The 27772-nt window shown below is 38.4% G+C and overlaps 2 protein-coding genes across 5 annotated transcripts in view; both read left to right on the top strand.

Annotated features, from left to right (window-relative positions):
* Positions 1-15153, top strand: part of il21r.1 (interleukin 21 receptor, tandem duplicate 1) — a 38465-nt gene extending 23312 nt beyond the window's left edge. For all 4 annotated transcript variants that reach the window (XM_054621762.1, XM_054621763.1, XM_054621761.1 and 1 more), the window contains 10 exons: positions 1423-1516; positions 5223-8024; positions 9139-9227; positions 10079-10202; positions 10335-10501; positions 10759-10910; positions 11023-11182; positions 12279-12390; positions 12492-12576; positions 13686-15153. In XM_054621762.1, the coding sequence (XP_054477737.1) occupies positions 1423-1516; positions 5223-5990 (862 nt within the window). In that variant the 3' untranslated portion in view covers positions 5991-8024; positions 9139-9227; positions 10079-10202; ... (4 more) ...; positions 12492-12576; positions 13686-15153. The remainder of the gene's footprint in view (positions 1-1422; positions 1517-5222; positions 8025-9138; positions 9228-10078; positions 10203-10334; positions 10502-10758; positions 10911-11022; positions 11183-12278; positions 12391-12491; positions 12577-13685) is intronic.
* Positions 15154-21826: 6673 nt separating this feature from the next.
* The window catches only part of LOC129109346 (uncharacterized), a 6375-nt gene continuing 429 nt past the window's right edge, over positions 21827-27772 (top strand). Inside the window, exons 1-4 of the mRNA XM_054621382.1 lie at positions 21827-22332; positions 23987-24286; positions 24689-24779; positions 25292-25680. Coding sequence (XP_054477357.1) covers positions 21990-22332; positions 23987-24286; positions 24689-24779; positions 25292-25680 — 1123 coding nt within the window. The 5' untranslated portion in view covers positions 21827-21989. The remainder of the gene's footprint in view (positions 22333-23986; positions 24287-24688; positions 24780-25291; positions 25681-27772) is intronic.

Raw genomic sequence — 27772 nt, 5'->3', positions numbered from 1 at the left:
CTATTTGACGATTTCACACTCAAAACATCTCTGTGGAGTTTAGTTTACAGGTCATTTCATTCAGGCTATATGTGGGAGCTAAATGTCAAACACACAAACACACACACACACACACACACACACACACACACACACACACACACACACACACACACACACACACACACACACACACAGTGTTGTAGTTCTTAAACAACAGCTAAGCGATAGCCATGTCTCTTGGCCAATATTTAGTAATTACATTTTTTCTTTCAGGGATGTTCAAGATTAACCATTAACTAAAATAAGAATTTTGACTGATTAATGCCGTCAGTTAAACTGTTAAAAGAAATATCACCATTCAGAGGAGCGGCTTGCCACTTTATAGCAGGTCCACCTTAAAGGTCAGCTCAACTTAAGTGAGCCACCCACTTCATTTTAACCAGCAGGTAGCAGGCAAGAACCAGAAACTTGTCTTGGATCTTCAGGAGACAAATACACTGAACACTCACTGCACTGCTACGCTCACAGCTCTAACTTTACAGCTAACTTCATACTCTCACACACGCTCTCTCTCTCTCTCTCTCTCTCTCTCTCTCTCTCTCTCTCTCTCTCTCTCTCTCTCTCTCTCTTTCTCTCTCGCTAATGTTACAACGAACTTTCAGTACACAGTGACCTTCAGACACACAACCGGCAACCTTTCACTTAAACTAATTAATGCTGTTTTAACTTACTGTGAAAAGTGTTTGTATGCGTCTATGAAAATGCATGCATCATCTTGGCTGCTAACTCCTCAGACGGGTGGAGCCTGTTATGAGCATACGCACACTAAACCTGTTTGTGTATTGGTTATGGTTGCATTGCAGCTTGTTAGCACTTTAACCACAGCACCCTGCATGCAAGGGACTAATGTTGTTGGTTAACTATGGCATGTTATGGTCAGAAAAAAATCTAAATTAGCATCCCTATTACTATTTTCTATGGATACATAAAGTTCAATATAAAAAAAGGCAAAAAAACAAAACAATATTTGAAGATTAGTTGACAATAGGCAAGACCTTAGCAATCAGATTTGACTATGTATATTCTCAATCGGTGACACCCCTATTTGTAACTGAGTGTTTATTTCTGACTTCTTTTTCTTGCCATTGAAGCAAAAAGCGTAAAAACTACAAATTGGCACATAATTGCTAAAATGAGGAATGACACGTGGACAGCTTTGACCTGAATAAACTAAATAAACTTTGTACTGTGTAACAATTTATTTAAAAGCCATTTTGTGCTCTCAGCATTACTGGTTATTATTCGGACACGACTTCACTTCTGCACAGCTCTGGTACCGAAAAAGGAAAATCACTTTATCACAAGTGAGATAAATTACAGATGTTGTGTTATTTTACCTATTTCCATTATTTGTCTGAAATCATTTCATATTTGTTTCAGGTGGTGGCAGCAAAAACTCCAACGGATTTTATACATCCCCAAGGCGGAGGAGTTTTTCAAGCCCCTCTACCTCAGCTATGGGGGGAACTTCAAGGTAAGAGAGACCGGAAAACAAAAGACTTTGGGCTTTGTGTGTAATTTCCAAAGTACCCAGCAGGTGTTGCCCAAGTGGGGACTTTCAGCACATCTGGACCTCGCATGATGGGACTTTCCCTTCACTTCACATTTAAGGGCCCTCATGATATGAATGACTCAGTGTGCAGGGGCTTCAAGAGGCTTTTTGTTTTTTATCTCTCTGATGTTGTGGGTAGATATGTGTCTATGACAGCACGACCTCTTCCACCCCAGTGGAAAATACCCCTGGTACAGATCTCTAATGCGTCATTGTGTCAGGCTAAAAGAAAAAATATGTTTTTGTTTGACAGGCAGATCTTTCTATGATTATCCTTTCCATTACCTTTTTTACATTTTCCCCTAATGTAAATTTTTCTTTCTATCGTTTGATAAACAGGCATAGACAGATTGTTGTTTTCAATGGAACACACTCACTTTTCTTCATATGTGCTAATTTAATGTTAAGGTTAATGGAAAGAGATCTGTGCGTTCCAATACCCAAACTACCATACTATTTACTATGCCAGAAAATTACTTAGTATGTCCCAATACATAGTATATCAAATGCGGTCTGGCAAAAATACTAGGATGTCCTAATGCATACGATTTTATATTTAGCAGTATGTAAGCCAACATGCTTTTTTGACAAATCTGACCCACAATCCTTTTAGCAGCAAATATATGACCTAGTAGTTTAAGAGGCAATGTTATGATGAAGTAGTATGTCTCAATTGAATGCAAACTGCATGCAACAGTACATTTAAGTACAGCTGCAGAATGTATTAAAAGTAAAAAGAAAAATTATGCATTTTAAAACGTATTTGATGAAACTTTGATTTCAGTAGGACCATATAGCCAAAAGGGCCCCGAACTGGTAAAACTTCACTCTTGCATTGCAAAAGAAACCCAGATCCATGTCAAAATGTCTTATATATGTATATATATGTATGGTATACAATTATTCTAGAATCCACAAACATGATTAAAGTGACTGAGCATCTGCTTGGGAAGTGTCCAATAAATCAGAATCGCTTTAATCACTATATGTGTAATGTACTCTGGAATTTGACTTACTGATGCAGCGCAATAAAACCAAGAAAGGTAAATGTTAAAAAGTTACAGTTAATACAGTAAGTTACAGCTAATAAAAAACAGCTGTTCAGCAGTTGATACCCAGGAAACTAGATCCGGTTTTCTTGGTTTCAAACCAACTAAAAATACTTTTCACCAACTTCAGCTGCAGATTTGAGTGTTGCTGTCCAACCTAGTGTTTCACAATAATATTATTATCATTAGGGGTGTACTGTAGATGTTAATAATTTTGATGTAGCTTTTTGAGGTAATCTTCTACTGGTCTTATTAGACATTTTCAGCTGTGTGAAAATAACACAACATGGCCCTAAAGACACTCATCACATTCCTACTTATGATTGCTGAAGAGTTTTGTCGTGTTTGAATACTGTATCTATTTAAAACACCTATAATAATCCTTAACATACCATCTGTATTGGGATAGTGTTACCTCTGAGTGAACCACTTCAAGCTCAACCAACCCAGTGGCCTGAGATCTGTGTGCAGTTACAGATGTTGGTCATGCAGAGGGCGCTACTGCTGCAAATAACACAGAGATCAGGAAGTACGAGGGAGAAAAGGAAATAGTTGTTCTTTATTTAGCACTGCTCTCATTTCTCACTATGCAGAATATGCTAGACCGGGCTAAATGAGGAACATTTTGTTCATAAAATAAAAAAGACTTTGTCTGTCATGGTTCAAGGCAAGCTTGTTTGCAAAAAAATTGAATGAGCAATTCACTCAAATTATGATTATGGAACAAAATATGATATAATGAGATCATGTCTGTGGCACAAATGTCATAAAGTGCAAGTTTGTTTAATGTAATATATGCACAGAGTAATCTGTTTTACGTTGGCTGTCCACAAGTCTTTAACATGTGAACTTGTGAAACTTAACTTGTGTCTGTTTTTTTTAAATGCAAGCGATAAAGAAGCATATCTGATGAAATGAGTTTATTGAAGACATACAGGACATTTGTTAGGTCAGTCCGCTTCAAAGGAGTGCAGATGCTGCTCAACCTTTGTCAGAATTTTAACTAATCTCCATCCGTCATCAAACTATTTTCGTGTATTGAAGAAAGATATGAGATGAAGTCCCCTGTGTTTAGTCCTTAATACTTGGACATACTCCACAAGGCAACTTTCAACAAGTTCTCCATCATAAAGAGTATTGTATGGATGAAAAATAGTGATAGTGTGTGAATATCGATTTCTTTAAACTGGATTTGAATTTAGTTAATTCCTTTAGTTTACAAACGACGTACATGCAACCGCTTATATCAAATCATTCTAAATCTGATGCAAAAATAGTTGACAGTGTGAGAGTGAAACAACATGCCTGCCGTGTGTAGTGCTTTGTGACAGGTGAAGTATAATCCTTGTTACTCTCTAGCTGTTTTTCTTTTGTACTCTATATCACATCTTCAGGATCACTGCAACAGACTGAACCAACTCTTTTAAAACAATGTTCTAGTTTGACTGCGCTATCTTACTCTTGTGGTACAGACTGCTTACGCTTTCCCAGCAGATCAGAGACAGTTGGGTGATGTTGATGAGCTCTGTACCTCAGGATGTGGTGGCTTTTGCATGAAGAAACTCATTCATGCTTATCTGGCCATCACCGAATGAGGCTATATGTGGCTGCAGCAGGTTCTCATTTCAGTAGCATGAATATGTTGACGTAAAGCACTGCAGATTTGCTGGGAGATCCGACTAAAAGTGCACGAAAGGCAAAATCCAAAAATGTTATTTTTTAATTGAGAACATAAAAATGGGGCTGAATCTTTGCAGTCTTGTTAGTGAAAAAGTTACAACCTTTTATTGTTATTAAAATAATATGCTCAAGACAAAGACCATGGAATATTTTCCTTTACTTCAGTGTCATGTTTTGTCTACACTGGGCTAATTATAAGATGCCTATAAACGGTTACAATCGTAGCTTAATGTTCACATGTATCCTGCGGAAAATCCCCAAGTAATAATGTTTCACACTTCAAACAAACAATATTAGTGGGCAAAACATATTAAATAAATATTTGATAAAGAGTAGGTTCTCTCTTTTGATGAGGTGTATGAGACTGGCCTCATGCACTTTATTTTTTTTATTTTTTTTATTAAGGCAAACATGTCTGTCATTTTCTTTCTTCTTATCTCCTTGAGTTCAATGGCGGGATCAATACCACTCTGATATCTGTATGCTCAAAATGAAGCTGCAGCCTCTTGGCTTAGCTTGGCTAAAAGAATGGAAGGTGAGAAAAACAGCCAACCGGTCCAAAGGCTGAACATATCTAAAGCTCACTAATGAACTTGTTCTACCTGGCTTGTTTATCGCATACTTAAACCAAAGTGTAACAATGAATAGTTGTGGTTTTACTGGGAGTTGCGTGCTAGAACTAATGCATGATCAGCCCAAGAGCCAGGCTTCCTGACTTAATGCTAAGCTAACCCCGCTGGCTCCAGCCTCATATTTACCGTATAGATATGAGAGTGGTTTTAATCATATACCGAACTCTCTGCAAGAATGTAAATAAGCAAATACTCTTCTAAATATTTATTGGCCCCTGCATTTAAGCCAATATACCAGATTCATGTTTTCCATTTGTTCTGTTGCAGGAGTGGGTGAAGCCTGTATTCAACGAGTACGATTACCTGATGATCAACCCACATGCTCAGGTGATGAGCGAGAAGCAGCACGACGTCCTTCAGTGGAACAACGAGAAACAACTCTACAGCGAGGACAACGAAGTGAGACAGGCTGGTCATTTCCTGCACACGCTGCAGCCCCACAGCAACTCGCTGCTGTTCTTCCAGGACGGTGGCAGTTCACAGGGCACCGGTCACTCCACCGGACACATCTCCATCCACACTGTGACTCTATCTGGAGAAGAAGAGTTTGAGGAGGAAGTCGGGTCACTGAGCTCCATAAACACCCCAAGAAGTTACCAAGATGGAGAACGCTTTGGATCATTTAAGGAAGACGGCAGAGAACACGCTGGTTATGATTTAGAGGGACCTCAGAGGCAAAGTGGGCTGTTACCACAACATGAAAACCAAATATTGAATGACTTATCGATGGAAAATATAAACTTTCCACCACGTGCCCAGCTTAATGAACCAGAGAGGGTGTCACTCGACTCATTCGCCTCGAACGAGCAGTCGGAAGACGGCTACCCTCACGTGGACTTGGACACTATTGACAGTGGTTTCGGAGAGTGCGGCAGCCCTGGAGCCTCAGACTCAAACGTAGCGGAGCAGATGCACTCTGATTTATTTCACGAGCACAAAAGCTTGAATTCTAACTACGTCAAGCAGTGGATGATATGTAGCACTATTCAAGACGACTTCAGCGACTCAGAACCGGAACTCCATGAGACACCGTGATTATCGCTGCAGATTCGCTGCTACAATCACAGTTAGTGCTGTGGGACAATTACCTTAAAGAAATGGTCATTATTGTTTTAATTTCCAGAAAATACACTTTTTAAAAGAAGTAAATTGGAAGTATCTGCTCAGCATAAAACCCTGTATATTCTGTTAATCTTGAAATGTTTTGTTGTGCACTTTGTACGATGTACATATTCAGGTTTAAATGTTTTTAGAAACATTTGTTATTGTTTTGTTTTTTTTGCTTTAAAGACAGTTTAAAGAGATGGGACACAGAGATTTAATCGGAGAGAGATATAGATGACTTGTATTGAGACTGGAGTGTGCCAAAATAACAATTATACATTTTGTTGTTGACTGTTAATTAATAATTGACCATTTAGAGCAGGAAAAAAGAATCAATTTATTAGCAGATCATAATGAAGCACTGAGGAAGTCCATAATTGTTATTGTTACACTCCAGACTCCATAGACATGCACCAGGAGATGAAAATATTGCCTTTATTTGTGCTGCTGGAGGATGGTTATTGTCATTTTTGTCACTGTATACACAGCTTCATATTCTCATGGCCGTGCACACGTCATTAGCTTGTATTGTAGCATCAGCATGCCTGCTACCTTATCAAGATGTCAGATAATGTTTGTTCTCTTAGCAAATGCATTTTCTCAGTAACCACTGTAACCGTCCATCCTGTTGCAACATTAACGTCAGATAAAAGAGCAAACTTGGAGCAAATGTATCATCTGTACACATAAGAAAACAATTATTTCTATTAGCCAACACCAATCTGTTATTAATTAATAGTTAAAAAAAAAAAATTCAACCTCATAAATAAAATCTAAGTTAACATAGAGTGTAAGTGACCAGGAAATAGCCTTCTGGTGTCAGAATCTGCCCTTATAGCATTCTGCACAGTGGAGGTCAAACAGTGACGTTACATAAGCAAAACACTTCTTTGAGTGGAGGGGAACTTAAATGATTAGGCATTGAAGGTTATACAATAACAGCACTGTAGAAAAAACATATTATATGATGAGCACATTTTTGTCGCCTTGTTTTGTGACGTGACTTTGACTTGCGGCATGAGATTTAAAACAGTTGCAGCTAATAATTTTTGTGTTATTTGGTTGTTTTTTGTATATCAGCAATAAGGAAAATGCAGTTTGCCAGGTTCTCACTGAATCATTCCCCGAACTCCAAATGAAGAGTTCCAGAAGTCATATTGTCATATCTTAGCACTGCAGGAGAAATAAGAATAGATATAAAACACAGCCAGTCACACACATGAACTACAAACAGCTTCAGTAATAGTTCCAAGTTAGAATCCAAGTTATAAGTTTCAATTCACCCAATGGGATGAAACTTATAGTTTCAATTCACCCGAGTCGAACAGGCCTGAGATCTGGTCTGGTGGTGGTTTTAAATGAGAAGATGCGACGACTTTAGGAGAAGACATTTGTAAACAAAAATGATAGAAATCCATTCTTGTTGCAAGTGAAGACAAGCTGACTTTTTTCATATATATAACTGCACTCTTGGTTGCAAGTCCAGACTTACTGTAGGAACTGCAGGAAGAGCTTTTTCTGCTGAACTAAGTGCAGACCTTCGTACATGCTTAGCAGATCAGAAACATAGCTTTGAGCAAATCCATTTTGTGTTGCAAGTGATTACTAGAATTTTTAAATGTATTCTTGGCTCAATGGGAAGCCAATGAAGGGATGTTTAACATGGGATACTGTCGAGCAGCATTTTGGATTAATTGTAGATGGTTTAGTGCTTTTTGCTGATATAAAAATATAGATTAATGGTAATACAGATGGGATGAAATTAAGGCATTAATAACATTCTCCAGGCAGACAGAAAGGGGTTAATTTTTCTTGATAATAACAACATGATTGAATCGCACTTTGTACTCTCAAAGGTCACTCTCGTTCCATTACTTTCGACTGTCAGGTTGGACGGTTATTCAACACTTTGTATCATCAAGCTTTTGGGAATAATCAAACTACAAGAATCAGTAGGATTGAAAGGTACTTATAGTTGTGTATCATCTGTGTAAAAATATTACAATAAATTGTCTCTACTAGTAATGCAACCAGTGGGAAGTATGTACATTGAGAAAGGAATCGGGCCAAGAATCGACCATTGTGCTTGCTTGCTGTTACTGCTGTAGTCATTTGTTTTTTGTGTCAAATGTAAAGCACTTTTGGTATGAAATGTGCTTGCCTTCTTTGCACAGTAGTATTAGTCCATGACCTTTTTGTTTATTTCCATGTAAGTGTAAATGTTGAGTCAGGTTTCCATGTTGATTGGAATGTTTACTTACAGCTGGCACGTTAAAGGAATAAATTAATGAAGAAATTAATGCATTTGCTTCCATACAATGTGTAAAGGGTCACTGAGTGATTTGATGATGAATATACAATGATGTGAAACATGTGTTATGCACTGCACAGTCACCAGATCTCAACCCAGCTGAACACTTACACATTAAGTAAGTTAAGAGGAAGCCTTGCTCCTTTGGCCTTGATCTAAATAATACATATTTTTTTTTATAGTTGATTCTTAAAATCCTTCAATGACAACATAAACATGTTTTAAAACAGTATGGTAAAACAAATATGACCAATAGTAACAAGAAAGGACACCCATTTTAAGTCGTATTAATCAAAAAGGCCATGCTTCACTCTGCAGTGCTTAAAATAGAAAAGAAACAAACATATCTTAAGTCCTAAATTGTTTGGCTGGCACTGTGAAAAAAAACAAGAACTCTGACAAAAAGACAAACCAAAAAGGTAAAAGAAAAAAAAATTCTGTGACGAATAAGTTCTGACTTCCTGTGATGCAACCAGTGATAAGTAAAAACCTCAGTCCCATCTCTCATTCACTGTCATCACTCACATCAACAGCATCAGGAGAGCCCCTGAGGTAATAGTACTTTCCCATTAACTATGTATTATAGCATGGAAACTAATGATATACTTGTCTTTTTTTCAAATAATGTAAACTTTAAGGTATTTTATTATATTTCTGATTGTGTTATATTCATATCATAGGTGTATATTAGAGAAAGATACATCCATGTTGGCCTGGACTGGAATGATACATGTCCAGTATTACAGAATGTTTTATTCATCTCCACAGCGTGGATGAAGTCATGAAGTGTCTGCAGCTCCTGTTCCTGTTCCTGTGCTGTTGCTCCAGCATCCTAGCAGTGACCAGCGGCATCAAAGGTACGGCTCATTTGTCTGGACACACGGCCGTTCTGCTCTGAACTTCTTCTGTGAGAATTGCTTTAATAAGGCAGCTTTTGTCATATCTCATCTTGTTGCCAATATTCACGTGGTCAAATTATTTCCTTTGCATGATTAGTTGCGCCACATGACTTCTAGTCACCAACCACAGTAGGAGGTTCAAGGGAAATGTCAAACTATAAAGAAATGTCAAGTAGGAATTTATGTAATCTCATCTGTCTGTGATAAACATTTGAGCAATATTTTGATTACACCAGGGGTGGAAAGTAATAATGTACATTTACACAAGTACTGAACTGAACTACAATTTTGAAGTAGTTTGCTTAAGTACTTCAATGTTATTTAACACAATACTTCTATTACAAAAAGAGAAATGTTTTACTTTTTACTCCACTACATTGATCTGAGAGCTGAAGTTGCTGGTTACTTTACAGATTTTACTTTAAAAAAGCATATACATTAATAAAATACTACACATTGTTAGAGATCAAACCAGAGGCTCCAACCTTTTTGGCTTGTGACAGCTTTCAAAAGCAGTGTGTTGATGGGCCCCCTTGTCAAATTATACTTACGTATTAATGCATATCTTACAAATGTAATAATTGTATATAAAATAATATAACTTACTTTAGCTTAAGTAAAGGATCCAAATACTTCTTCCACCCCTGGATTATTCAGTATTTGAGTAAAAACAAGTTTTATGTTGTATTGTTCACATATATGTGCACACAATTGTGTAACTTCAATAACTTTCTTTTGATTGTGAATATCATAAATTGTGTCAACATGAACATAACAATAATCTTTTCCTCCCACTTGTTATACTCTAGTTGATGGATATTCATGTGTGACTGCCTATTGGGACACAATTACTTGTGTCTTGAACATCACTGGTACTCCCGTAGGACAGTCCAACACCAACTACAGCCTGAAATTCATTGATGATGATGATGGGTAATTTCATTTCTTGCATTATATGAATAAATTAAAAGTTAAATTCCTACTTTCACAAATTAATGTTTGTGTCAGTGTAAAAAAAAAAAAAAAAAAATGGTAATATTCTTTTATTATATTTTTATTCTTTAGCAACGTACGGTCCTGTCCACTTGTGGTGATGAATCACAGTTACAGCTGTGCCTGCAAAGTCGTGGACGACCCCGAGTGTTTAAGCTCTTTGGTTACTTATGACATAAAACTTTGTCATGAATCTGTCTGTCATCCTGTAACAACGGATTTTGACCCATCAGATCACGGTAAGCATGCATTCATTGTAATCATTATCTGATGAGCGATTTGTCTGAGTGGCTTACATGTGTGTAGATGTCCGTCTTGGTTTGCATGCATGTATGCAGATGTGTGTGCATGATTCAGGATGAAGTACAGGACATGTATTAGTCAGGAGAGATACTGAATAACAAACAATAGGTTATTGGCTTTTGCAAAATGTGCTGTTTGTGTTGGAAAGATTTTTATGTGTGAAGACATGCTTTGATAAATTGTTTGTGATCAGTTAAGCTGACACCACCGCATCCACCTGAGATCCAAGAAACACCAGAGACTGTCAACATCAGTTGGGAAAGTGGGTATGAAGGCCATAGGTTCCTCTCCACAGTCCTTGTCTATGAAATTCTACTTCAAACATCTCAAGGCACTGAGACCAAAGTAAGATCCACTGTCATAAATAAATAAATAACCATACTTTGACTCAACATGTTTTGCCGTAATAAGCTCTAACAATAATCTTTTGTTTTTAACTTTTCCTCATAATATTCAGCTCAGTTCACAGAATACCTCCTTATTGATACCAAGGTCAGATCTTCAACCACATGCTACATATTACATTAAAGTGAGATCTGAACCGAATCACCGTGAATATCAAGGAACTTGGAGTAATTGGAGTCCATCGACATGCTGGAAAAATGAAGCAGGAGAAGGTTTTCTAGATATATATATATAAAGTCTGCTATTTGCTGTCTTGCAATGTGTGTGGTCTTATTGTACCCTTGTGTCTCAGGCCATGTCCACACTAGTACGTTTTCATTTTAAAACGGTGTATCAAAACAAAAGCGATTTCCTTCAACAAGGGGTATAGCACCTTTTTCAAAATAATGTCCGTCCACACGTTAACCTTTGAAAATGCATATCACATGACCGTTCATGGACACTGTGCATGTGTGTGCCGGTGTTAACAGGAAGCAGATTGGTTACTTAGTTACGGAATATTCAGCAGAGTATTATAAAACTCCCCATAATAATAAAAGGTAATGCTTGATACTTAAGATCTTCCTCTATAAACTCAAACAGACAAATTTCGTGGAAAGTTTTAGAAGTTTATTTTTTCAGACTTAGTTACAACCCTGCAGGTCTTGTTCTATCTCTCCCACACAGATATCAAATTTACTTTAAAATGAACAGTTACTAAACAAAATTTACTAGATTACATTTGGTTAACACACGTCTCTCACTCATTTTCTCTCGGTATCGTAGTCTGTTTTACATGTAGCTCTGCAGATGGCTGAAGTCTTGTTGAATTAACATGGTAGTCAATCGATAATCAAGACTGTGGAAAAGGGCAACATAATAAGGGCGAAATCAGGGAAGGGCGCGTTGTGACTGCTAAGACCCAATCAAGTAGCGAACGCGGGTGCCTATGTCATCATTTCCAAACTTACGCGTTTTGGCCTGTCTACACTATGAGGTTAACCCGGCGTTTTGAAACTTATCCGTCCTCGGGAACTTTTCAAATCGAAAACTCTGGCCTAGTGTGGACGCTCAGAGTAAACGTAACAAAACATATTTGTTTTAAAATGAAAACAACATAGTTTGGACAGGGCCTCAGTGTCATCAAGAACAAGTGTTGTATATTGTATGAATGACTTGAGGCAGAGGCAACCCCCCCCCCCCTTTTTTTTTTTCTTTTTTATTAATCAGCACTTTCATAGAATAATACTAATCATTTATCAGCCACCTAATATAATTACTGTCTCTGTAGTATGACTCACAAATTCTGTCTTATTTCACAACACTTAGAGGAAGAAGATGAAGATGAAGATAATACGTTTGTCATTTTGATCAAATCTCTGGGCCCAGTGTGTGTGGCTGTTGGAGTCATGCTGTTTGTGCTCTTCAGTCCCACTGTAAGGTAATTCATCTGTTCTTTGACATGCTGGTCAAAGGGGTAAATTTAAGATTATCATGTTCAAAAAGTATGAAAAGTAAAATGTAATTTGATTTATACTACAGAATGAAGATAAAAACTCTGTCCCACACACCAACGCCAGCCCCTTTCTTCCAACCTCTATTTCAACAACATGGAGGCAATCTCCAGGTGAGGTGGCGATGTCCTCTTGTGCTCTCTCTGTCTTTCTGTCTTATTTATTTTATGCAAAGTGCAAAAGAAAGCACAACACATAAGTAACTAGAAAGTTGCACTCTATGTCAGCAACCACCACTGCTCTAAAGCTTAATTTGATGACTCCAACCAGTTCTGTAAAGCACCGTCAAACACACTTCATTCAATCTCAAAAACAATTGTCACGAAGCCGTTGTATAATACAATTCATACAATGTTTCTAAGAACTAATTTAAACTCAACAAGCTGTCTGCCCGATAAACGGGTTGTTAGCAGTTAGCCAAACAAACCGTCCAAAACACTAAAAGTGAGCGAATTGATTTCGCCTTTCTGTGTGTCCGGGCGCAGAGTAGGGGCTCGGTGTCGGCGATGCTCTTAGCTTTGTTATCACTAGCAGCCTCTACCGGGCCAGATATTTTGAGAAATGTGAGTCACCACAACCACAGGAGATCCTGGAGCATGCAGCCATTTAGTCACATATGCAGTTTGCTGCAGCAGAAAGAGAGATTATCCGTGGACAGAGTCAGAGGTGCACACTCACTCACCGACACGCGCGGATAATAAATTCTGCATATTAGTCAAGGACATTTATAAAACATATACCAAAGGAGTTGGTTGTGTAATTATCAGCATGGTTAAAGAGTCTATAGCCATGTTAGCTTCTCTGTGAGGCTGTACTTAGGCACAGCAGTGATTTGAGCTAAATGTTGAATTCACCATGCTACAGTAGCCTACCATGCTTACAATGCTAAAATGCAGATGTTACTGTAAGCAGGTAAAATCTTCTCCATCTTATTTTTTTGTATTAACATGCCAACATTGTTTTTGAAACTAAATTCTGACCTGGATGGAAAGTCAGCTGGGATCATTAGGACTTACCCTCTGTGCACAATAAACACGGGTACCAAATATCACTGCAATCCATCCAACAGTGCCATATATGGCAAAAAATATCAGCTGAAATTTCCAATTTATCAGAGGTGAACAACATATATAGTAATACGTTTTAGAATAATGTGTTAATATGTTGTGTGTAACATGTGCTACAGTGAATGTAATGTATCTCCATGCTTCTGAATTTGCAGGAATGGCTTTCACCTCAAGGCAAATTTGTGCTAACATACAAAACTGAAGAGATCTTGAAAACCGATACTGTGATTGTTGTGCCGAAACCCGTTACAAAGTACCCAGAGGAGAACCAGGGCTTCCTCAACCCTACAGTACAACTGGCCTTAGCTCAGTGTCAAACTGCCTATGTAGGCTTACCCGGGATCCATGAGGCCTCCACGCCTTTAACTATGGTTTGTCCAGGGGAAACTTCTTACACTCAGCTCCCTTTCCCTGTCTGGGATGTTGGCATTAAGGAGGTAGAAGTCGTCTCTGCTCCACCTAAAGATGTCTTCAACATCAGCAGTGTAGACTCTGGCTGCAGCTTTGAGGATCTGACCCAAAGCCCAGACTACAGTTTACCAAACAGTCCTGTTGATGACAGTCAACCACCATGTTTCTGTGCTGATTACTGCATCCTCAACAAAACAGCAGGAGGGTTTGCTCCTGTTTTAGCGTATAAAGGAAGCAGCGTAAATGTTCCATCTGATTCCCTGCAAGAGGAATAAGAAATGGTCCTGTCAGTTGGTTTGGAGGGAATTGAAATTCACTAATCACAATGACTGTATATTAAATGGCAGGGAATGGTGTGGTGGAAATTCCCAATATACTAATACTATCTATCTATGTCCCGAGATGACTCTCAATGAGCGTTGAAATAATGATCAAATGACAAATGAATGTCATTGATGTATTTTATTTCTTGCAAGAAAGAGGCAGAGGTTTACAGTATCACAGGGAGCCTGCAAAGCAATGCACTGAAGAGTAAGGCTGCTCACCCCTGGTATATATACAGGAAAAACCACAAAGACGGGGTGACCAGGGTTATAAATCAGTGTCTGCAGGCTCAGTTCTGAATTAGTATCTCCTGATGAAAAAGACCAAATAGGGAAGAAGGTCAATAGGTGATAGAAGAAGGAATAGGGGGGGAAGCTAAAAGGAGAGCGAACAGGTGGAGAGAGATATGTCAAAAGGCATAACACCTAATAAGGTTCCCGGCCTTTTGAGTCAGACCAATGGTCATAAGCAGGCTTGCATTCTTTCATAATGTATGTTATGTGTTCAAACTAGCAATTTAGCCAGTGCAGGTTTTGTGTGTTTTTATGGTTTGAATTCCCTGCAATGAACCATTCCAATGCACCTGCTCATGTCTCTTTCCATGAAGCAAACATAAACACGGCTTGAGTCTTGGCTAACTTGCTTATGTTACACTTGAATTACAATGTAATGACTTGAATGCAATTTTCCCATTATCTTTTTATGATTTTTTTTTTAATGCATAGCTAATCATTATCTTTTTGCTTGTGTCTGTACTTTGCTTTTACCTTTAATGAAGATAAACTTCATACATAATGCCTGTGTGAGGCCAGTTGCTCCTAAATATCAAATGCTCACCATATACAGTATTTCCCCAAGGGGATCAATAAAGAATAATTTCTAAATGAATGAACTGCTTAATGAAAAAAATGCTGGGTACATGCGTGTATCATGGTCATTTTATGATGTGGGTCAGTAGAAATCTATAAAAATATTTTAGAATGTGTTCAACATAATGTCTATAACTAGAGTTATGGTGTGATCATTTAAATAATCATACAGAAAATACAGAGTTGCAAGAATATACGCCTAGATGAAACTTATCCAACAACAGTCCTGCAATAAATCTTGACTTCATGAAGATTATTATTCTCAGTTTTTGTCTAAACCGTTTTGGAAAAGTCTTGATTCAACTGTAGGGTCATTTTTAAGGGCTGCTGACTGTGTTACTCTTAACTAGATGTCCCGAATAAACTGGTGTATTTTTTTCAGGGGTGAAAGGTAAGTCAACTTTTTAGGCTGCTCACCTCACCTCAGCACAGCAGAGAAAGAAGAGTGCACCGGTTAAACAGAGGTTGAAGCATAGGTAGCAATGGAAGGAAGACAGAAAAGGATGATGGTTTTATGATAGACTGTAGGGTTTTAACGAGTTCAGAGGACGCTGAGATAAATGAGATGTGCAGGAAGAAACAGGAGAGATGAAACATTATTATCAAGACTTACATTTGGACATACTGAGCTAAACTGTACACCACTAAAAGTAGGAAAACATAATAACCGCAAGTCCTTCCTACCATCCCAGTAGACCACAAATACCAAAAAAGGGATTATTCCAATCTGTGCAATACAAAAATATGTGCAATCCACTGTGCAATACAATAATTATACAATAATTATTCTGTCTGAGTATATAATATTTTAAGTTTTTTGCTTTTTTTTTACTCATTTAATATTCTTTACTGTGTGATTACTTATTGACTTATTTATAATACTTGTTTTGATCTAATAAAGGATTATCTTATTTTATCACATAATAAAGGCAAATGCAACTACAATATCGTACAATATCAGAAATATGAGCAAGAAAGAAGGCAGCAATTTGGAAACCTCAGCAGGAAAAAAGTGCATTTTCATGTACTAGATATTCTGCAAAAAAAGTAAGTGGTGACAAATTATTTTTCAGGATCTTAGACAACTAATATTATTGAGAAATTTTGAGCCCTAACACCAGACATCCTGATACAAATGTCAAACCAGTTGATGGCGGTAATGGACAAATTCTGAATAAACCTATTATATAGGTGGAGGCTTCAAATAAGCCCAGTAACAGGCGACCAGTCATGTACAATTTTGACATACTTGCAATTTACTTGAGTATTTTCTTTTCAATGCCACTTACACATAATTATCACTAACTATTATATTATTATGAAATAATCTACCCTGTAGTATATACAGTAATTCAAATGAGCTCTATTTATGTACATTAATGCACAATTTGTTATAATCCAAGAATATAATATGATAGGATTCAGATTTTTTTTTTAACTTTTGGTATTAGGTACTTTTGTGTTCCAGACTAACTAGACTTTTATTTCTACCTTGTGGTATTAGTACGTTTACTTCTGAGTGCTTCTTCCACTGCCGCACACGACATAACATTTCCCCTGAAGAGCAACATGTGGCTCAGGAAGTCTACCCACACGTTTTTGTTTCTGTTAATATATCTGTTCATCAGGTGTAGGTGCAGCAACACCCACCCACATTTCCCCAAAGTGCCATGACACAATGGAGGCCTTTCCCCACCAGCATAACCAGACTGATAAAAAAACCTTCAAGTGAGGGGTGAGGAGCAGCTGGAGAGCAGCCCTTTGGATGCATCGCCTCCCTGGTTAAAGAGGAATCTTCTGACCCCTGTGAGGGGAGTTAGCTGGATCAGCAGGAGGGTCAACATGGAGCGGAATATCTGCACAAGGAAAAACCTGCAGTCATCTTATCAATGGCGATGAATAACTTGAACCTCTCTGGTGTGTATGCAAAACAAAATCCACAAAACACAGATGATAGACAGATAGAAGATAGAAAAAAAAGAACCCGATGAACGCGGTCTGCATACTATCAGTCTCCTGATCTTTGTCCCGAGCATCAGTTGATACTGAAATGAATGAGCACAAAAGGTTAATAAATAACAGGTGGTACAACCCCCCTCCCACACAGCTACAGGTTTTAGTCACATGGTTGGTAAATGTGGCCGCTAATTTTTTTATCAAAGAGTAAAATCTGAAAAAAAGGGGAGCTCCGGTGTGCTTGGGGGTGCTTGGGGGTGCGGGGGTGCAGGGGGTGGCATGGTATGCAACCTGGTATGTTGTGGTTATGTGGCATTTGGCTACCAAGACTCCCTCAAATATGTATTTTTAAATGTTTCATAGCTCACAGTTATTAGTGGTAGACAGGACAGTAAAACAAAAAGTGCACCTCACCAAGCTGACACAAAAGAACGATTCGACAAATGTGTTTCCACTGCAGCCAACTATTTTGAGGAACAATCAGGAGCGACCAACATCAAAGGAAAGAAAGGGGAAATGATTTGCATCATTGCAGCTGAAATCCTTGCAATTTGCAAAAACCCAGCAAAGAAGCACCTTGAAGAAGTTGCACGGAAGATGGTTCAAGCATATCCAAAGTCTTTCAAAGACAAAATATAAAATGAAGTCGTTGGAAGTGGCCATGATTCTTTAATAAGGCAACTTCAGTGCAGAGTTGATGACTGCAACCGAAAGAAGACGCTTGGTAAGCAGAAAAGCACTTCAGTTTTCACTTTTGCACTGTTGCAAAAAGTAAGAAACAACTGAGGGACTCCTATGGCTGTATTCAGTGGGAATCTGAGCCTGTGAATGTGGAATCCCAGATGAAGAAGAAAAGAGGAATGCAAAAAATGTTCCCAGAAAATGAGAGAAATGCAAAAAGCAAAGAACAGTTAATGTCAGACACTTTCGTACCTCAGAGAAATGACATAAGTTCTGGTAAGGACACACATGCCCTTAAGGAAGAAAGGCCCTACCTTTTCTCACTTATCGGCATGAAGGCACACTCATTATTTTCAGTCAAGTGGAGCTGCAAGACAACGGGCAGAAATCCAAGCTGGTGCTGTACCCTGTGAGGTGAGTTAATGCTACGTTCCACATGTCGGACAGCACTTGCATCGCAGATGAGGTGCAGACAGAACACCTGCCACCCACACCATGCATTGTCGTATGTAGTAAGTGAGAGGCAACAGAATGGGTGCGCCCATATGGATGCATTTGAACTAATGTATTTAACTGTACGATTTTATTTTTTTATTTTTTTACAGGACTGAGTACAATGTCTGCAGCAGCTTTCATGGTGGCAGTGGACCAGGAGGTGATGATAGGAGACTCGGCAAGCTTCACCGACGCACTGGACGGCATGCTCGTCTGTTATGACATCTTCAGCTTGCAGTGGAACTCGAGGCCACGAAGAAGTGTCTTCAAATGTGAATGTGCATTAATTCTCTTCTGATTGCGGATGTTTTTGGTCGTTGAGGGTATTTTCTGGTATTTGTCATAGGCTTGCTCTCATATTTTTTATTTCAAGTTGAAATGCTATGCTATTTAACTTAGACTAAATGCATCAAATTTACACAATATAAATAGGAAAAGATGAGATTATAGTCATAATGTGAGACATCAGAAAGACCACTGGAATGTAGCATGGTCTATGGGAGAAATAGATTTTCTTTAAACACAAACACCTTTATTCATTATACATAACTCCTCTGGAGGTTCTAAAGGTGTAAAATGCTCTTGAGCTCATATTGAAACTACTATTGTTTTATTGTTGTTGTTGTTATTACTGCTGATGTACAAGCTGCTCTCTAGAAACCCAGAACAGCTGGCATTACTGATTATAAAGGGAAATGTGAAATTGTATTATTATTCATTTAGACGAATTGTTCATCAGAGTATAAAAAACAATTTTTTGAAGACCACATAATCATTTAAGAAAACGTGTACAATCAACATGAATTGTTTATTTTTATCTTTTTCATATGGGTTGATTTAAACACATATCCATGTCATATCCAGTAAATATCACAATATAAAATGTGTGTTCTCTGTTTGAAAAGTACACACGTTGGAAGCTAGAAATGTACTACTCACCCGTCTATTAAGTGGTCACATCTTCAGTCTTTTCCCGTAGCTGATAGGTAGGTGTTTTATTTACATGTTGAAACGTAGCGCTTGCAGCTGGGACTCTGTGCCAATCACTCTGTGACCGAGTTCTCTGCCATCATTCAAGTCATTGTTGAATTATTCCTTCTTTAGCTTGACCTGACTTTACATGTCATTTTTAAATTAATGAAGGTGTTATATATATCTATTAAGGGCCCAGGGCAGGCTGATTGTTTTTTTTTTGTTGATATCTAACAGTGTTTGTATTTTGTATCTTCAAGATCAACCCCGACAAGGGCTTCAAAGTAGAGCGTCAGGGCACAAAGCCACAAGACACTGCATGCAGATGTACTTGGTTCTTCGTGTGGATGCAGCATCATGGCATCTGTTCGCATTTTTTGCTTCAGTATGGGATGGTGCAATAGCGTTCACTGTAGTGGCTGATGTGCAACTGTGCCATCAAAAACCCATGCATATATTATTATTATATTCCTTTATTGATCCCCATGGGGGAAATTCGGGTGTTGCAGCAGCTCAACTACACAGAAACAGATAATAAATACAACATATTATACAATAAAAATTAAATTTAATAAAAAATAAAAAATGTACCGTATATCCTCATGGTGGGGGGGCCTGGTCAGCATGTTGACAGACTGTGGTCTCCGCTGTTGTTGTACAGTCTGATGGCAGTGGGCACAAATGAGCGTCTGAAGCGCTCCGTCCTGCTCTTTGGTGGAATGAGCCGATGACTGAAAGAGCTGCCCAACTGCCACAGTTCCTCATGGAGCGGGTGAGAGGGATTGTCCAGGATGGCTCTGAGTTTGGCCTTCATCCTCCTCTCACCCACTGACTCCAGACTGTGCAGCTCCAGACCCACCACAGAGCTGGCTTTCCACACCAGTGTAGTGTATTTTATCATATTCTGTTGTACCTTGTTGTAATGAGGCCATGAAGTTGTTGCATGCTGTGTGATGTTGACCAGTTAGGGTTCTTAAGAGCTGCCCTAACAATGACCTCATGACCAACGTATGGCATGACAGCCTTGTTTATGGTGATGTTTACGCAGACGAAGAGACTGGGTACTGAGGAGCCGCCCTAACAATGACCTCATGACCTGCATAAGACATGACAACCTTGTTTATAGTGATGTTTACACAGATGGGTTCTCAGGAACGTATTTCAAAAAGTGTAAGTTTCAAGGTGTCTGAATGATGTATTTACTGCTCAACATGTTTTATGCCTTTGTGCCCATTGAAGTGATGCACAACACAGATATAAGGCCAAGCCCGAAGGCTGAGAGCCTCAGTCCATGCTGAATCTCTGTACGGGCTCCATTCTGCGCAGGATGATTTCTGATGCAAAGATTCAATAAAGAAATTGTTGAAACTGCATCAGCGGACCTGGACATCTTCCTTCATCCTTTGACATCAAGTTATTTACTACACCAGCTTGTTGAGTATATACAAAGATAACATAGAAAACAACATTTGAATAGCTTTTCCACTGTAGTGACCTCCAGTTTTTAGTTGTTTTTTTTATGGCCGGCTGTGGCGTAGTGGAGAGCAAGGTAGTTTTCCAATCAGAGGGTCGGTGGTTCGATACCCGGCTTCGGCAGTCAATGTGTCCTTGGGCAAAGACTGTTTTTAACCCCAAGTTGCTTGTTTTAATAGGTTATTATTTGCCATCGGTGTGGACTGGATGTTGCATGAATGTTAGTTAGAGTCTGATGGTGGCACCTTGCATGGTAGCCTGTCATCAGTGTGTGAATGGGTGAATGATATGTAATATACTACTGATTGTAAGTCGCTTTGGATAAAAGCGTCTGCTAAATGACTGCAATGTAATGTACTGTAATGGCCACACAATCCCTGATAGTTTTTTTCTGTCTATAATATATAATATATATAATATTTCAGTTATTGTTGTTTTTCTACTGTTTTTTTTTTATTGCTTATTTATAATACTTGGTTTTTTTTTTATCTTCATTTTTTATTTTTTATCTTGTCTTCTTTTACTATGTCTCTTGTGTGCACTTTACTCTACGCTGCTGTAAGCCTGCAAATTTCCCCGCTGCGGGACTAATAAAGGATTATCTTATCTTATCTTATCTTATTTTAATAACATGCTGACCGGTATGTGTATTTATTGTCTGTGTCTGTGTAGTTGTATAGTATGTGTATTTATTGTCTGTGTAGTTGTATAGTATGTGTATTTATTGTCTGTGTAGTTGTATAGTATGTGTATTTATTGTCTGTGTCTGTGTAGTTGTATAGTATGTGTATTTATTGTCTGTGTAGTTGTATAGTATGTGTATTTATTGTCTGTGTAGTTGTATAGTATGTGTATTTATTGTCTGTGTAGTTGTATAGTATGTGTATTTATTGTCTGTGTAGTTGTATAGTATGTGTATTTATTGTCTGTGTAGTTGTATAGTATGTGTATTTATTGTCTGTGTAGTTGTATAGTATGTGTATTTATTGTCTGTGTCTGTGTAGTTGAGCTGCTGCAACACTTGAATTTCCCCCATGGGGATCAAGAAAGGAATATAATAATAATAACCTGGTGTGAGCAGTCATACGAGCCACCAGGGGGCGCTGTGACCAACACTCACCGACGAGCTCTTTTGCAGAAGAAGTGCACAAAACCAGGAAGTAAAAAATCTGCCTTTCTCTGTTTTGCTTGCGCTCGCTCTTCATCACGATTGTACTGAATGTGACTTTATTAAGACGCAGCTCTCCACATAGCCTTTTTTTGCAACATCATTTGAAGATGAACCTGCACAAAAACCAATCTTTGCACCCACACCTGCGCGACGAGGAAGCTCTGGTGGTGGAAAACGCCATCAGGTTGGCGATAGACTCCATACTAAACGTGCTGTACGGTGTCAACAGCGCCAGGAGCCATGAGCTCAAACGGACGGTGGCCGAGAGGGACAAAGAGATCCAGAGGCTGACAGAGGTGGAGCATGAGCTGAAGGTGCTCCGCAGACAGGGATGCACCTGCGGGATGTTTGGATCACAGCCCGCCGGGGACCCACATGGCGGGTTTGAACCCAGCTGCATGGACAGTGAGATGACAGCAGGGCAGCAGGAGTGCGACATGAGCATCTCCTGTATGTAAATATGAGGATGTGTGATATTAGAGCAAGAATGCATATGTTCTCTAGTGTTGCTGCAAGGTTTTTTTATTATGTTTTGCTGATATTGGCTTTGCTTCCTCACTGGTTTAGTCACATGCAAACTGTGGATGTATGTGTGAAAGAAATATCATAATTCCAACATCAATCAAGTGTTTCTGTCATAGGCAGTAAAGTCACACTTTGTTTAGGCCTATAGCAAGTTCAGTTTGAGAAACTGAACTATGAAGGAACACATGTGGAATTATGTGGTAAACAAACAAATGCTCAACAAATCAGAATATGTTTTATATTTTAGATTCTTCAAAGTAGTTGAATGAGAAGGTGTGTCCAAACTTTTGACTGGTACTGTATGTGTGAAGAAAATATCATAATTCCAACATCAATCAAGTGTTTCTGTGATGGCAGTAAAGTCACACTTTGTTTACGCCTATAGCATGTTCAGTTTCAGAAACAATCAGTGTCAGTGTTTCATATTTTTTGCTGATATTGGCTTTGCTTCCTCCCTGGTTTAGTCACATGCAAACTGTGGATGTATGTGTGAAAGAAATATCATAATTCCAACATCAATCAAGTGTTTTGTCATTAAAGTCACACTTTGTTTAGGCCTATAGCATGTTCAGTTTCAGAAACAATCTTTTCTTTGTACAGTGTCAGTCAAAAGTTTGGACACACTTTCTCATTCAATGGTTTTTCTTTTTCTTTATTTTTTTTATTGTAGATTAATATTGAAGACATCCACACTATGAAGGAACACATATGGAATTATGTGGTAAACAAACAAATGCTCAACAAACCAGAATATGTTTCATATTTTAGATTCTTCAAAGTAGTTGAATGAGAAGGTGTGTCCAAACTTTTGACTGGTACTGTATATGATATTACATTACATTACAGTCATTTAGCAGATGCTTTTATCCAAAGCGACTTACAGGAGTACAGAGTACTTGAATATTATTTTTTTTTATTGCTGACATTGTTTTTGCTTCCTCATTGGTTTAGTCACATGCAAACTGCGGCAATATAGTACCAGTCAAAAGTTGGGCATGCGCGGGCTGGTGTAAACAGGAAGCTGTGATTTGTACAGTACCAGTCAAAAGTTTGGACACACACCGTCTCATTCAATTACTTTGAAGAATCTAAAATATTAAACATATTCTGGTTTGTTGAGCATTTGTTTACCACATAATTCCATATGTGTTCCTTCATAGTTTGGATGTCTTCAATATTAATCTACAATGTAGAAAAACATAAAAATAAAGAAAAACCATTGAATGAGAAGGTGTCCAAACTTTTGACTGGTACTGTATGTGTGGCAAAAAATATCATAATTCCAACATCAATCAAGTGTTTCTGTCATAGGCAGTAAAGTCACACTTTGTTTAGACCTGTAGCATTATTACACAAGGCAAAAAGGCGTCTGAAGACATGAACGGCAAGTTCAGTTTCAGAAACAATCTGATAATAATAAACAGGAAGCTGTAATTTGTACATTAATTTATTTGCAGACATTGGATCAGCCATTAATAACAGTGTATGTGCTTTTACACATTTAAGATGTACCAATACTTCGTTAAATGCAATCGGTTTCTCTCAACCCTGACATTTCTTTGTCTCTTTTTCTCCTCAGTGGGCCTTTTTGCGAGACCCCCCTCACATGTCTCCTCCCAAAGTTACGAGTCGGCTCTTCCCTCATCGCCTAGCAGAATGGGTCTGGACCAGTCCTGCATCTCCCACTCCTCAGAGTCCTCGGGGTTATCAGAGGCGGCCAGGGATCTGCCTACGTCTCCCAGCAGCCTCGTCATCAAAGAAGAGCCGTGTGATATGGACACAGTTTTTATCAAGTGGGAAATGAGTGAAGAGAGATTCGGGGAGCATCAGGAGAGCACAGGAAGTCCATGCCAGGACAAAGAGAGCCCAAGTGTAAAAAGTAATGCATCTCACCTTTTTCTTCCTATTACAAAAGAATATTCACACCATCACAGGGACTAGAATATCTCATTGTTCTGTGTAGTTATAATGGCATGTTTTGTGACACTAGTCCTGGATATCAAACCTCAAAAACAGGTAAAATCGGTTATCAAAAAAGTGTGTTTATAATCAACAAAGTAGCGTATCAAAAAATGTATTGTTATGAATGCAGGGTGAATCTCTGGCATTTCGTTTTGGCAACAGTATCAAATATTTTCTCAGCCAACACCCGGGCTTGTATGAGAGCCTTAAAAAGAGAAAAGCCTTGGCTAAATGCAGTCACTGTAAAAATGAATTGGCACGGCAGTGGGGTTGTGTCAAATGTAAAAAAAAAAATGTTCATCTCTTCTGATCCCTTTAGAAAACCTGGAGAACATGGAGAGAAGAACAGAACAGGAGAAACCTCATTCAGATCCAGGTGGTTATTACAACCCTCATGGAGAACACCTGAGGTGAGTTATTTCATAGACACAAAAGAGCCGCATAAATCAGGAGGCCTACAGTTACCTCATTAGGGTATCTACCTCTTTAAGAGAAAATCCACCCCCCAAATCCCTGCGTGTATGTGTTCTGTGGATCACCTCTTTATAATTGAGGGTTTCTCTTTAATTTTGTACAATCAGCATGTTAAACGGTGGCAATTAAGGATTATCTTCATTACCGATTTATTGGTTTCATTAATCATATTGTATATTAAGTTCAGACAGTGGTGAGGTGGCATTTCAAGTGATCTGATTTTGTCTTGGATGCCTACAAGATTTGCAAATTTGGCATATATATTGTCACCTAACAACCTGCTGATGGAGGAAACTACGTTAAAGCAGACATTAACCTTCCCCATTCATACTTAAATCATACCTAAATCAAAACAAAGCCCATATAAACAAACAGAACTAGAAATTGCTTGGTGAACTGCATACCTACTCAAATGTTTTTTTCCTCTCTGACCTCTTGACCTCATCAGGAACAAGAAGAAGGGTGTGCCCATGTCCGAGATGACGGAGGAGGCTCAGAGACTGAAGAGGGCAGCCTGGAGAGCGGCTTCCAGGCGCTACTATGCCCGAAAAGTAGCCCGCCAACAGGCAAACCCCTCACGCTCCGGACCCATCCCCCTCCCCTCGCGCTCAGGACCCTTCCCCTCACGCTCAGGACCCTTCCCCTCACGCTCAGGACCCTTCCCCTCACGCTCAGGCGCTCAGGACCCTTCCCCTCACGCTCAGGACCCTTCCCCTCACGCTCAGGACCCTTCCCGTCGCGCTCAGGACCCTTCCCGTCGCACTCAGGACCCCTCCCGTCGCACTCAGGACCCTTCCCCTCGCGCTCCGGCCCCTTCTCCAACATTACAGACTCCAGGTATACACAACCAATCTCTTTTGGGGACAAGAAAAGGAGGACGCTGATATCTCAGTTACCTGAAGCTTCTCAGTCGCTGCAGAGGGAGGCGTGGAGAGCCGCGTCCAAGAGGTACTACGCGCGGAAAACCGCTCGCCACCAAAACGAGCCCGTACATTACGCACACCTGCTCCAGAATATAGAGCCGTCTGGAGATATACTGGAACCTAACAGCGGAGGATCGCACACCAACACTGAAGGAATAATGTGCAGCTGATAGACAGTAATGCTGTGGATGAGATTTTCTATTCAACACATGTAAAGGTATATTTCATTATGTTATATTATGTGGTACGCTGGACTATTTGGATGTTTATTCTTTTTTAGTTAGTTTGTAGCAAAGAAGAAATTCTTAATTTCTTAAGATATGGTCATTTGTGTTTCTTCATAGTTGAAATATACAACTAACCCTGAAAAAAACACTGCAATTTTATCACTATGGTTCTAATTTCTCATAATTTAAAACCCTTTTCTTCATTTCAACCTTCTTTAGTATACTGCATTGCATGCAAGTAGAAAACGCTAACTGCATATGTATTCCAGAGCATTAAAACTATTGTACAGTAGAACTTATGTAACATCCACTGAATCAATACAGCGCTGCTTGACTCCCAACATTTGTAACCACAATCAAGGCATCAATAATGGTCAAATTATGAGTTCAACATCTCTGTGTAAATGATAGATGAAGAATTGCGGTTCAGTTTTTACAGGCAAGACTTAAAACTTTCATTTTGTTCTTTTTATGTTCTTTTATGTTCGATAATAAAGATAATTTAAATACAAATGTGGTATTGTCTTTTTATTGTAATCAAAAAACATTTCACAACTTTTCACTTTTGACATTTTTAAAGCATAGTATACGATGACATCTTTTGTGACAAACCATACATTTAGGAGCTGCACTCCTGGAATCCGTGGACGGCCCCGCCTTGGATGGACTCATCCTAAATGTGGGTGATTTACCATCTGGTGACCTGATGCCATCAGAACAATGCTCTAAAGACAGTGGGGATAGTTATGGATTTTAGGAAGAATGCAACCCTAAACCCTAGCCTCCACCAGTGTGATGCTGAACATCAATACAACAACAAAAGAACAGTGGATTAGTGTTTTTTTATGTGTTATACTATGAGTTTTGATTTGTCATATTACACAGAGACTTTTTTTGAAATACTATACTGTGACTTTCTTTTTTGTGACTATATTATGCCTTCTTATGCAGGGCTTTGACAATAGTATTTCATGTTTTGTTTTAACGTACTATACTGTGACTGTTTATGACGTTTTTACGACATATTTCAACATACATAGATTTTCTTTGTCCGACTTTTTAATGACTTATTTGACATACTATACTATGACTTTTTTCAGACTTTTTTCGCTCACTGTACTGTCTTTTCTACATACTCTGACTTTCAAATTACTTTTTTTGACATACTATGCTATGACTTTTTTCAACATACACTATGACCTATTAATTACTTTTTTCAACATACTGTAGAATGACTTATTTTTGATATTTTTCGACATAATATACTATGACTTTTTCGGCTCACCATACCATGACTTTTTAATTACTATTTCAAACATACTATATAATGACGTATTTATGATATTTTTTGACCTACTATACTAGGACTTTTTCTTTGACCTAAAAAACATTGACTTTTTTATGACTCAAAATACTATGTATACTCTGCCCTTTTTACGACACAATATATTATTACTTTTTTATGACTTGTTTCGGCATGCTATACAATTACTTTTTTCCTTTTAGTATACAATGATTTTGTATCTTTTGTCAACACGCTATACTTTGACTTTTACATTATTTTCTTTCACATAGTAAACCATTGCTATTATCTTACCATACTATGACTTTTTAATGACTAAGTACTATACTATGACCTTTTTTGACCAACTAAGAGTTTTTTGGACATACTTTACTCTGACTTTTTTAAACATAATATACTATTTCTTTTTATGCCTTTATTTGGCATACTATACAATGCTTTATGACTTTTTTCGACACGCTATACGATGAGCATGA

Source organism: Anoplopoma fimbria, chromosome 20 (genome assembly GCF_027596085.1).
Source record: "Anoplopoma fimbria isolate UVic2021 breed Golden Eagle Sablefish chromosome 20, Afim_UVic_2022, whole genome shotgun sequence".
NCBI lineage: Eukaryota > Metazoa > Chordata > Actinopteri > Perciformes > Anoplopomatidae > Anoplopoma > Anoplopoma fimbria.
This window is presented reverse-complemented; position numbering and strand designations above follow the sequence as displayed.